General features: G+C 48.2%; 1 protein-coding gene across 2 annotated transcripts in view; it reads left to right on the top strand.

Annotated features, from left to right (window-relative positions):
* The window catches only part of USP31 (ubiquitin specific peptidase 31), a 114,038-nt gene that overhangs the window by 56,903 nt on the left and 44,204 nt on the right, over positions 1–12,931 (top strand). The window contains exons 13-16 of one of the 2 annotated variants that reach the window (XM_060031892.1): positions 1,298–1,523; positions 6,789–6,947; positions 8,512–8,664; positions 10,579–11,933. In XM_060031892.1, coding sequence (XP_059887875.1) covers positions 1,298–1,523; positions 6,789–6,947; positions 8,512–8,664; positions 10,579–11,933 — 1,893 coding nt within the window. Of the gene's footprint in view, positions 1–1,297; positions 1,524–6,788; positions 6,948–8,511; positions 8,665–10,578; positions 12,300–12,931 lie in introns of those variants that run through there. The other variant, XM_060031891.1, reaches the window with a different exon arrangement.

The raw sequence follows: 12,931 nt of genomic DNA, 5'->3' as shown, positions 1-12,931 counted from the left end.
GAGTTGCGGCAGTGGAGGTGGAGAGACCTGGAGAGACTTGAGAGATGTCTAGGGCTGGCTGATGAAGTGACTGTGTCGGGGGCGTGCACATGGTCCCCAGGGTGGCCTTTCACACACAGGTTTGGGGTCCAGCTCCTGTAGTAGTGAGGAGTGGGCACTTGCCCTGAGTGTCCCAGCCGTACGCTTCCATTGGGATCTTTCAGGGGGACAGCCAGTTGAGGGTTTGAACCCAGCTTCTCTGTCTCTTTCCATACACACAGACTGGCTTCCTTTGCTTTGTTTCTTTTGAAGACATATCATCACCCTTCCAGCGCCCCAACTCAAAACTGCAGTGTCATCTTTGACTCTTCTTTCCCTGTCACCTAGGCAGTCACCTCTTCGGCCTGGTTGTGCCTCTCCACTGCCTCCTGTACGTGTCCCCTTCTCCCCATTCTTGCTGTCATCCTGCCAGTTCCAACTTCTGATACTTCCGAGCTGGTTGCAGTTGCAGTGTCTTTTCATTGGTTTCGTAACCTACACTGCTCTTCCATTTCTACCATGTTTTGGGCACTACTTAATGACAGCTCTGATGGCATCACCTCCTCCCTCAAAGCCTCAGCGCTTCTCCCTTGACTGCAGGACAAGGTCCAGGTTCTTTAGCCTGACCTTCCTGACCATGCAAGACCCATCCTACCTTTCTCTTAGGAACATTTTTCTTCCCTTAGTAGGTCCATAGTTCCTTGGGATGGGAATTACCTGTGCCCGATTAATTTTTTAAAGCTCCCATAGACACAGGAAACATTCGGTAAATATCTACTCAACTGATGGTTGGATTTCCCAGTGGGCTTAATGGGAAATACAGATTGCCCAAGATTGTCAACTAAATGACTATATTAAGTTAAGTCACTGTTAACTGTTAATTTGTCGGAGGAGTTGGGAAGGAAAGAGTCCCTGTTCTGTGAATGGCTGTTCTGTGCCAGCACTGTGCTTTCCCTTCACATATGTTGTTATTCCATTACTTTTCATGCCTCTTTCGTGACAGAGGTTTCAGGATGAACCCTTTATCAGGTAAGGCAATGAAGGCTCATTAACCCTTATATGTAGATCATCGCTGGTTCCATTTTTGGTGATATTAAAACCTGTTCCTCCAGTTAGATAAAACTGTTAATCTGTTTCCCTGTGTTGTATGTGTCTTTGGAAACATCAGATAGGTAACTCAACCCTACTTCAGTTGATAGGGTCTGCCTTTCACGCTAAACTGATCTACCATCTGCTTGCACGAAAATACCATCAGAACTTGTTTTTCTTCTTGCCACAGGAAGGAGACAAGCGTATGAAACTTCAGAACATGGTGAAGTTCCCTCTGACTGGCCTGGACATGACACCTCACGTGGTTAAGAGAAGCCAGAGCAGCTGGAGTTTGCCATCCCATTGGTCTCCATGGAGACGGCCCTACGGACTCGGGCGGGACCCTGAGGACTACATCTATGACCTGTATGCTGTGTGCAATCATCACGGCACCATGCAAGGGGGGCACTACACAGGTCTGCAGCGCGAGAGGCCGGGCGCCTGTGCTGACGATTCCTCCCGACATGTTTTGCTTGTGACAGGGTTGCTTTGCTTCAGAACCTCGCTTTCTCTTCCAGCAGGCAGTGTGCCAACCGTGAGGGCAGTTTTCATCCTTTGGTTCTCTGCCCTGAGTTAGATCGTCTGGTCGGGCTCTGACCCAAGCAGGGAATGGTGTGTGCAGATGGGTGACATCGTCTGGCTCACCCTGGACTTGCTTTCTTGACCTCACCTGCATGCCCCGTTTAAGGTTTTGCTCTGCTTCCTTGAGGACCTAACATCTCTTTTATTTGGAGTGGTTGTGAACCACTTTTATAGTGTCTTTCAAGTGACTTGGAAGGGGTTTTCTTTTTGCTGTATGGTTAAATTTACTTTTTCATTTGTCAAAGCAATAGTGCTCATCATATGAAATTTAGAGACTAGAGAGAGACAGACGGAACAGTGCTATCAACCCACGAGATTATCACTCAGAAATAACCCATGAGATTAGTGCTCAAAAAATGGTAACATTTTTAGAAACTGTGGTAAAATATACACAACAAAATTTACCGTTTTAACCATTTTTAAGCATACGGTTCAGTGTCATTAAGTACGTTCGTATCTTTGTGCAACCATCACCACTGTCCATCTCCAGAGTTTCTTTCATCTTCCCAAATTGAAACTCTGCATCCATTAAACAGTAACTTCCTGTTTACTCCTCGCCCATCCCCTGGCAGCCACCATTCTTTCTATGAATCTGACTGCTCTAGGTACCACATGTAAGTGGAATCATACAGTATTTGTCCTTTTGTGTCTGGCTTATTTCACTTAGCATAATGCAGTCAAGATGCACCCACTTTGCATCGTCTGTCAGAATTTCCTCTTTTTAAGGCTGATAATATCCCATTGGATGTAGGTGACATTTTGATATGTGGTGTTTCCTTCCAGTGTTTTTCTGTACGTTCTGGCCATTATTTTATACTGTTGTGATTGGCCATTTTTTTAAATGTCCAATGCTCTGTTCAGGTGAACCTTTATGGAACACCTCCTCTACGTCCTGCTTGCACTGGGCTGTGTCACATCAGAGACACACTGGAAATGAAAAGATCTCGACCTCTGTCTTCCAAGAGTGTAATCAAGTGGTTGAGGCGGTGTAGGTACACTTAAAATGAAGGAGCAGGATGTGTATTAGGTTCTGTGGTTGAAGTGTGAACAGAGCAGGGGCTGGAGGAGAGAGTGGTCAGAGCGGCCTCCTCCTGGAGGGTCAGGAGAAGCTATTGGGATTAGTAACCTGCTGCCTACACGTGAGGCCCTTATGGGCTAATGGGGCAGACGCTTAATTTTTTTTTAATAAATTTATTTGTTTGTTTTTATTTTTATTTATTTTATTTTTGGCTGCATTGGGTCTTCGTTGCTGCACGGGCTTTCTCTAGTTGTGGCGAGCAGGGGCTACTCTTTGTTGCAGTGCACGAGCTTCTCATTGCAGTGGCTTGTCTTGTTGCGGAGCATGGGCTCTAGGCGCGCGGGCTTCAGTAGTGTGGCATGTGGGCTCAGTAGTTGTGGCTCATGGGCTCTAGCGCGCAGGCTCAGTAGTTGTGGCAAACAGGCTTAGCTGCTCCGCGGCATGTGGGATCTTCCCGGACCAGGGCTTGAACCTGTATCCCCTGCATTGGCAGGCGGATTCTTAACCACTGTGCCACCAGGGAAGTCCCAACAGACGCTTAATTTTTGTAAATATTATTTTTAATGACCAAAGAATATTCAGTTGATGGAACTCTAATGTGATATAACCATTCCCCATTGTTGAACACATATATTGTTTCCGGTTTTTAACTTTGAAGATAACTGATGGACATATTTGTGTGTAGTCACCTTTTCTGTACTTTAATTCTGTATTTCCTTGAGAGTGAGTCTCAGAAATGGAATTATTGGGTTAAGGGCTTTCATGCATGCTGGGGAGGCAGGTAGATTTGGGGGCTTCTTGCTTGGACATCTGTATGTCGGGGGACTTGATGTGAGGGTCCTCCTACTGTATAGGTGGCCAGGACTCAGATTTCTGCATCCTTCTCACTCAGCCTATTTGGCATGAACACTTCTCTGGGACTTTTTGTTTCTGCAGTTCAGTGGTTTCTGCAGCAAGACCCCAGGGTGCTAGTGATTCATAAAGGTAGGGGGAGGTAGAGGAGGGTAGGCTGTGCCAGTTGGTGTTTCAGTCTCTGGGAGACTGTTCCCCGGCAGTTAACCCTGAGACCCCTGCAACATGGTGAAGGAGCCTCTCGGGCCCCAGACCCCCTCCTTGGCCCAGCACAGTTACTCTCTCAACCTGCTCTTCCTCGGGAGACAGGGGACGTGGAGTGTGACTGGACACAACAATCTTTTGTTCTCGAAACCTGTTTAGTTCTAGTTCTTTCAGTACGCTGCCGGCCGCAGTCACTTGTGAGAGGAATCATCCCGACCTGGAGCGTATCTCGTAGTGGAGCCGTTTGGATGGCCTCTACTTGCCCTCGGAAGTACTTGAAGGAGAAAAAGGGGACAGAGGATCTATTGAAAAGTCCGTAGAAGACAAAGTTAATATTAATTAAATGCTTAAGTATGTTTTACCTCGTGTTTTGGTTTAAGCCAAATTTTAATACTGTATTTTGTGTCTTACATATGTTATATTTATATTTTGGGGGGCCACTTGTGTGATAAGTGTTGTGTGTCTAGTTGGATTTTGCTTTTGTGGCATTCCCGGTCATATCTGCATTCTTCCATACTGAGTCACAGAGTTATATACTCAGGGACTCTGAGAATCGAAAGGGACTTAGAGGGAATTTAATTTCACTAATGAGCTGGTGAAGTAGTGCCTTTGCCAGCGTCACTGGTTGGTGTTCATGTAGCTTCAGCTTTGGTAGAGAATCTCCTGTGTGTAACAGTGTTTCTCAGGAAAATACGGGTGAGCACGTTGTGTGGTTTCTAGCAAGAAATTGTTGAGGAAAATCGGACAGTGCCAGATTTTCACCTGTCATGTTGCTCTTTGTATAGCATAGACTCTGGAAAGTGCCCGGAAACCCATAACTGCCTTGGAGGCAGTACAAATTAGGGAGAGGAGTATGGGTTAGAAGCTAGACACGTGTTCCTAGCTCTGTGACCTTAGGTGGGTAACCTTATTCAAACCTGGCGACCATGTGAGGGAGGCAGAAGTGCTCGTGCCTGCCTCCTGGGGCCTGTTACCGACGAGGGGCTCGTGGTAAGCATCCCTTTCCCGTGCTTAGGCCATACGGCTGCTTTTCTGATGAGAACATTTTAAGTACCTCAGCATTGTTGAGTTAAAGATATCTTGTTTTTAAGCTTTCATTTGGAGTGTTTATTTTAATGTGTTCTTTTATTTTGCACTGGTTCTAACTATAATTACATGGTACATGTATGGCTGACTTGTGTAAGGAGTCTAGAACAGTGCTTCTCAAACCATCTGTGATGAGGAACCTTTAAAAAAATTTCTTAAACCTTTTTTTAAAATGTCCAATTCTTCATGAACCAGTACTTTTGCAAAAACACAATAAAAGTATCATACAGTATCAGATTGCTATGAATGTTTTTAAATGCTTACCTCGTTGTGGTGCTTATCTCATGGACTGGCACCGGTCTGTGAGCCACAATTTGAGTAGCACTGGTCTAGGAAATACTTCAGAAAATAGCGCTGGGAAGAAAAGCACATAGAATTATTTTATAAATACGTCATTGACCCATTCATGAGTCCCTGTGCTGCCTTAGTTTCCACACCGTGACGGAGGACAGACCATCCTGAGGAGAAACGGACTGAAGCTGGTACAGGCTGCTCCGTCACCTCCTCTCGGGCGCGTTCCCCCTTACAGACCTCCCACTCCCGCTCCCGAATAGCAGCCCCTCACCGGCTGGGTCGTCCATCCAGCAAGCCTGATGACACCACTGACCAAGCAGTAGCTTTTTACCAGCTGCATTTGCTGCTTGTGTCTCCCTTTCTCTGCCGTCTGGTTCCAGTGAGTCCACAGCTGCAGACGACTTTCCTCCCTACAGTCAAAGGTTCTTCTTCTGCTCTTCTTTTTCGGGAAAAAGAAGAGCAGAAGTATAGCCCTTCCTCTTCCGGGTCCCTTTCGTCTCCTCGGAGTCCATACTTAGCAAAGTGGTTGTGGCCTGTCGAGGGAGTCACTCCTGGTGCCACTCGGGGCCTTATGTGTCCTGCCCCTGGGGCCCTACTGAGCCTGTTCCAGCGTTCAGCTAAATATTCCAGCACTCGTTTATTTTCACCCCAATAAATGGGTCTTTTTAGAAAGAATTGTAAGAGTGTACGTTTCTGGATCAAGCTTATCACACTCCTTGATGATTCACAGGATGGCGTGTCTCCATGAACGCTAAGCTGTGTCCTCGCTGGTACTTGAGTGCTCTTTATTTTTATCTCAGCTTAGAGTTTGGACTGGAGGGAAGGCCGCATGCATTCATGAGCTCCAGTGTTCTCAGTTTGCCAGGGGCCTTCCAGCAGGCATCATTTGTGCTACCTCTGAGGGAGGCAGGGTGGGATAAGGCTTTAAGCTTAGGGACTAGATAATCCTGTAATGAGCTGGCCCCTGCCCTTCACCAGCTGCATGACCTTGGGCAAGCTGGTTCATCTTTTCGAGCCTCTGTAAAATGGCAATGATAATAGAACAAATTTCATAGGATCAAATGAGATGCACATAATAAGTGCTAAACAAATGTTAGCTACTGCTCTCATTAATATCATCATTTCTAGTTCTGTTGTTTTCTGACTTTAAGAAACACTAAACTGTTACAACATGCTTGAAACAGGGTTTCTGCATACTGGTACAGTAACATTGTTGCTGGGTAATTCTGTATTGTGGGGACTGTCCCGCGCATGGTGGGACGTGTAGTGGCGCCCCTGGTCTCTACCCACTAGATTGCACTAGCATCCTACCCTCCCCACGCCCCCACCCCCAGTTGTGACAGTCAAAAATGTGTCCCCTGGGGCAAAATCATCTCTGGTTGAAATCCACTGGTTTAAAGAAGTATATTGTGTTTTCTAAAATTAAATAGAATTTCATCCCTTTGGAATAGTTTGGAATTTCTTGAAACATTTTGCCTGAGTGTGATTTAGAATTTGGATTTCTTACCTCTTTCTGTATTACTATCTGCAGCCTTAAAAAGTTCTTGAATTAATTATATGAGCCAAAGGCATGGTGTCTGTGGGTCAAGTGGAGTGGCCGTTGCGGCTGCCCTGGTGCTGATCGCTGGTGGGCTCTTTTTGGCAGCATACTGCAAGAACTCCGTGGACGGCCTCTGGTACTGCTTCGACGACAGTGACGTGCAGCAGCTGTCGGAAGACGAGGTCTGCACGCAGACGGCGTACATCCTCTTCTACCAGAGGCGGACAGCTATACCGTCATGGTCGGCCAACAGCTCGGTGGCAGGTAAGGCCACTCTACTCTTTGGGTGGTTTGTTTTGAGAGCAGAAAATTGTAGTTGATGGTCCAGAGAACTTCTCCAGGAGGTCTCATGATGCTGTTGGTTGGATCAGATTAATTCTCAGGTTTGCATTTAATCTGGAAACCAGAATGGTTGCAGTTAAAGGAAATGGGGGTGGAATGTGCCAGCAGCTGTGAACCAGGAGTTCCCGTGGAGGTGGAGTGGAGCCTGGCTCAAAGCACGCTCGTGGTGTTTACTTACGGAGTAAATAAACGAGTGAGGGAGCTAAGAAGCAGCGCAGCACACTGCTCTCAGAGTCGAGGGACTGGAAATAGAACTAAGACTTGGCTTTGCCACATTTTGGTCGGGTTATCTTCGAGCATGTCCCACCCAAGCCACATATGTGTCATCTGTAATATGGGTGTACTGATCCTACCTGCCTCATGGGGTCGTTGTGAGGCAAATGTGCATTAAATCCTTTTGTAAAGGGTAAAGCACCATTAGAAATCGTTCTTTTTTCCACTAAGGTTGGCCTATTCTGTTAGGGAAGGCTATAAAAATATTAGATGGCTTGGATTTAGTTTGACGGGATCTAGCCTGTTGTGCTTATTAGTAAATGCAGGAACCAGTACCCACGCGTGACGTCGGTGCAGCCACACACAATCCGAACAGGGGGGCGAATGCTTCCTAATGCAGAGTTGGAGTTTAGAGAATAGGACAGAGGATTGGGACATGGCAGTGTGTGATCCGTTATTAATCCCTGCTCCCCTTGAAGCGTGCGAGGGCTAAGTTGGAAGCCGCTAAAAGGAAGCATCGCTGAAGCAGAGTGAGCCCTGCTGGAGTCAAACCCCACCCAGTACAGCCGTCTGTCCGTAGCTGCTCTTAGTTCCCAGAAAGTGGGAACTCCAGGGCTCTAGTGCCGCCCCTCAGTGCTTTCCAGAGTCTGAGATAGTCTCAGAAATGACACCCTCTTGAGATCTACTCTAGAAAGTCATGTGTCTTCATGTTCTCCATTTCAAGAGCAGTTTCTGTTGCTCCAGTATATATTTAAGGGCCTCCCTGGAACAGACAGGACACAATGGCACGTGGCCTTGTATGTGCATGCGTGTGTGTGTTTATATATTAATATTGTGAAAATGATTTAAAAATTCCACCACACAGGCCTAGAAGATAACAGTACACTGCTGCTTGCTTTTTTTCCCTCTGTGTCAGAAGTATTCCTGCAAGTGCTTAGAACAGTGCCTGGGGTGTAGTGCTTAATAAATGTTTGTAGAATAGATGAGTATATGCACGATTGTATCTGTTCCATTCTGTTGCCAGCACTAAGACTCGGACTTTGCGTTCCGAAGTAGCCATCCCTGTACTTGGATTTTATTACTGCAAACGTGTGTGAGCGTCTGTCCTTTTCATCCCAACAGGCGACGTTCGAGCGGGCACAGCGTGGGCCTGGGAGTTAGTGCTGACCTGGCGGTGAGGTCCCCCGCCGCCCGGGCAGCAGCCCTTGGTGAGGGCGTGTGTGGCACAGGCAGGATTCTGGCCTGACCTCGGCGCCCACTTCCTTTCCTGCAGGCTCCACAAGTTCCTCCTTGTGTGAACACTGGGTGAGCCGTCTCCCGGGGAGCAAGCAGGCCAGCGTGACCTCTGCAGCTTCCTCCAGACGCACCTCCCTAGCCTCGCTGTCTGAGTCTGTGGAGATGACTGGGGAAAGGAGTGAAGATGATGGTGGGTCTGGGTTTCGGTGACAGATTTCCAAAATGGCAACTCACGGACACAGCACGGGCTCCCTCATGTCGAGGAGCATTTTATATAACAGGGTCATTTGCTCTTCCTCTGTGACCTAGCACTTCTTCCTTCCACTCCGTTGTTTTCCACTTTGAAGGTCTCATGTGGAGGCTGGGGCTTTAACTCTGTACAGTAATGTCTGTTTTTTTCCAAAGCGCTGTTTGAAATCTTCAGAGCAGCTGTGAGGGGACTCAGCGCGGTTGTGGTTTGCCGAGGGCTGCCTGGTGTGCGGGGCCTGGCGTGGAGGCTCCTGACTCGCTCGGCTTCTCGCCTTCCCACCACGCTGTCTCCCCTGGAGGGTCTGTGGTGTGCCCTTGTGGGTGCAGAGCATCTAGAACAAAAGCTGTTGCCTTTGCATCAAGGTAGTTTTTAGGAATTTTGAAGATAGTCACAGTATAAAAGCTTTGAAAATCTGATAAAAATTGAGCTCCAGTGTTCTGCCTTCAGCTGCCGCTTGAGTAGTGGCGGAACAGCCCTCGGTTCTCACAGGGACCCCAGGTGGTGTGGGGAGGGTCGGGCAGCCGGAGCCCTGAGAGCTGGGAGGAGCAGGGGAGAGTGAGCTCAGCTTCTATAACGAGGACAGTGACTCATCCCCCAGCAAGCCTCATTCTGTGGTCAGCAGTTCCATCACGTCCAGTAGCCACTCCTAGTGGCGCTCAGGAGGCTGGAAGAGGCAGGCCAGACGAGAGCTCTGTCGCAGCTCCAGCTCTACCCCTGCTTCTGGCTGTTGCTTCTTTTTTTGTAGAAAAAGAGTCTTGGGCTGTAACTGTGAAGCTCCTGTCTGTAGTTCCTGACATTTTATGAAAAACTGACCAGTGAACCTTGGCTTGTTAATTATTTAGAGGTTATTTTCAACACAGCCTTTAAACCTAGAATTCACTGTTGTTTTAACAGTAAGCCTAGATATGGTTTGGCTCCGGTCTGTTTTTAAACGGTGTAGTTGGCGAAATGGATATCAGCACCATCATCGTGCAGTGGTGCTGGGTGGTGCCCACAGAACAGGGCCTATCTCTTAGGATCTCATCCAGACAGAGTTTTATTAATACCACAGCTACAGCATCAAGTGTATGGAGAATTTAATTTAGAATATTTTCTGTGGAAGTTTTAAGTCACTTAAAATAGGAGTATAGTGTTCTAATTATGAATGTTTTCCTTGGAGGCTTTCCACTGATTGCTTTCATAGTCAACGATTACAGGCCCGCCTACCTGTGGCATTGAGTTGGGGGGAAGGGGTTGCGGTTCTGGTGTTAGCCCTGTCTCTGTTTGTGTGATCTTGGGCAAGGACTGCACTGCTGTGGGCCCCAGTGTTCTTAATAGGATGAAGAAGCTGTAAATGAAGTAGCTCACATTTATTGAGCAGCTGTGCAGTGCCAGGTGCCTTGCTGGGCACAGGACTTTTAAGATTTTATTTAATTCTCATAGTAGCTCTGTGAGTTACAACAAGGGTCAGCAGACTATAGGCCACAGGCCAAATATGGCCCCTGCCTTTATTTGTGTAAAAAAAAAAAAAAGTTTTATTGGAACACAGCCACGCCCATTTGTTTGTGTTGCCTGCGGCTGCTTTCGCACTAGGGTGGCAGAGTTGAGCAGCTGGCCCACAAAGCCTAAAATATTTACTGTCTGGGCCTTTAGAGGAAAAGTCTGCTGACCCCTGATGTCGAGCAAGAAGGTGGTTTGCTGATCCCCAAGTTAGAATGCCCATATTTCAAGGTAAAGGAACTGGGCTCAGAAGCGTTAAAATCACATGACTGCTCCTTGACCCCAGACCCCTTGATTTCCTACCGTCTTAGATGGAGGTCCTAGTAAGGACATTTGGTAGGTTTAGCTTAACGACACTCTCTTTGCTGCATTCAGGAGGTTTCTCAACTCGACCGTTCGTGAGAAGCGTCCAGCGCCAGAGCTTGTCATCCAGATCTTCTGTCACCAGCCCCTTGGCCGTCAATGAAAATTGCATCAGACCTTCCTGGTCCCTGTCTGCTAAGCTGCAGATGCGTTCCAGTTCCCCTTCCCGCTTCTCAGGGGACTCTCCGATTCACACCTCCGCCTCTACCTTGGAGAAGATCGGGGAAGCAGTGGACGACAAGGTTTCCATCTCTTGCTTTGGTAGCTTGAGGAACCTGTCCAGCAGTTACCAGGACTCAAGCGATAGTCACAGTCGACGGGAGCACAAGGCTGTGGGTCGGGCCCCTCTGGCTGTCATGGAAGGTGTGTTCAAAGACGAGTCAGACACCCGCAAGTTGAACTCCAGTGTTGTAGACACACAGAGCAAAAGCTCAGTACAAGGGGATCCATTGCCCCCCATATCGGGTCCATTTGATAACAATAACCAGATTGCTTATGTGGATCAGAGCGATTCTGTAGACAGCTCTCCAGTCAAAGAGGTGAAACCTCCAAGCCAGCCAGACTCCCTCGCAAAGAAATCGGAGAGCACAGCCAGCAGATCCCCCGGCTCCAGAGGCGCTCCTGAGCCAAACAGAAGCTTGCGGAAGGGGAGACCAGTCTTGGCCAGCCAGGAATCATCTCTTTCCAGTACATCCCCTTCTTCTCCTGTTCCTGTAAAAGTTTCTGTAAAGCCCTCCCGCTCCCGAAGCAAAGCCGATTCTTCTTCCAGGGCCAGTGGACGGCATTCCTCCCCTGCCCGCCAAAAGGAGTCCTCCCCCAAGTCCCAGGACTCCGTGTCATCTCCTTTGCTCCAGAAGCAGAAGTCAGCTTCTTCCCTCACTGACAGTGCTTCCTCCTCATCCGCCAAAAAAGCCTCAGGCCCTGCCCCGAGGGGCCCCTTCCCTCCTGGGAAGAGCAGGACTTCAGACAGGAGCTTAAGCAGAGAGGGCTCCAGACAGAGCCTGGTTTCCGACAGAGCCAGCGTCACCTCCAGCCCCAAACCCAGTTCGCCTCGCGTGAGCCAGGCCAGAGCCGGGGACGGCAGGGGGGACGGAAAGCACGTCCGCAGCTCCTCCATGGCCAGCCTGCGCTCCCCCAGCATGAACATGAAGGCCGGTCTGAAGAGGGACAGCAAGTCGGAGGACAAGGGGCTGTCCTTCTTCAAGTCAGCCTTGAGACAGAAGGAAACCCGGCGGTCGACGGATCTTGGCAAGACAACCTTGTTGTCCAAGAAGGTGGGCGGGAGCTCAGTCAAGTCCGTCTCTAAGAGTGCAGTGGATGACAAGGCAGAGAAAGGCTCCCAGGCGCTAGGCTCCCAGCAGCCAAATGTGAGTGCAGTTGGAAAAGAGCAGCTTGCCTCCAAGGACCCTGCTTCTGCTAAACATTCCCTGCTGTCCGCTCGCAAATCCAAGTCTTCCCAGCTAGATTCTGGAGTGCCCTCGTCTCCTGGTTGCAGGCAGTCTGCTGAGAAATCCTCAAAAAAGTTACCTTCTAGCATGCAAACCAATGCACGGCCTTCTCAAAAACCTCAGTGATATTTCTGCAATCCAAGTGTTTTATCTGTAAAGATGTTAATTTATTTAGAACCCCTTCCCTCCCACCAAAGCCCTCTATGCTTTTGTTTTGTATTTTTTGGGTCACGTGCCTGACGTACGTGTGTGTGTGTGTGTGTGTGTGTGTGTGTGTGTGTGTGTGTGTGTGTAGAATTCAATTGCAAATTGTTAAAAGCATCGCCTTATTCTGCCATTGAACCAAATAACAGCCATAGGCAAAGCATTGATACCCAGTTAACTGGAATAATTGCAGACGATACCCTGGACGGTCCCTTTAGCAACTGTACATATTTCTTTCTAGAGAACTCTAATGACTTTCGTTGGACACTAGGGAATTGAAACCTGTGACCCAGTTAAGCTGTCGTTAGCGTGCTCTGTAGAAGGATGAATTATTTGACTTGGGTTTCATCTGAGCGGAATTTGTCCTCACCGCGTGCGGATTGTCGTGTGGCACCGGAAGCTCTAAAAACTGTGACACTAACAGTGAAACAAACCGAGGGAAGACTGTCGCTTTCTGCACTTTGGCCCCATCTACCAGTCTTTGTAAAGGGCAATATTTTAACACTAATGTTTCTCAGGTATATACTCAGCTAGTCTAGGATGGGTGCGCACATCAGTGAAAGGATCGAAGAAGAAGGTGGCCTGTGGGTGGCTGTCATTTCTCCTACTGCCACTGATAGAAGTTTTTAGAGGTAGAAATGAAGTCCTTCACCACCTTCATATCTGCAAAGATGTCTGTACCATAAGCTGTCTTGACCCTTGGGGTATGTCCT

The sequence above is a fragment of the Delphinus delphis genome, chromosome 15 (assembly GCF_949987515.2).
Source record: "Delphinus delphis chromosome 15, mDelDel1.2, whole genome shotgun sequence".
NCBI classification, from domain to species: domain Eukaryota; kingdom Metazoa; phylum Chordata; class Mammalia; order Artiodactyla; family Delphinidae; genus Delphinus; species Delphinus delphis.
The sequence above is the reverse complement of the archived record's forward strand: the minus strand, read 5'-3'. Positions and strand labels throughout refer to the sequence as shown.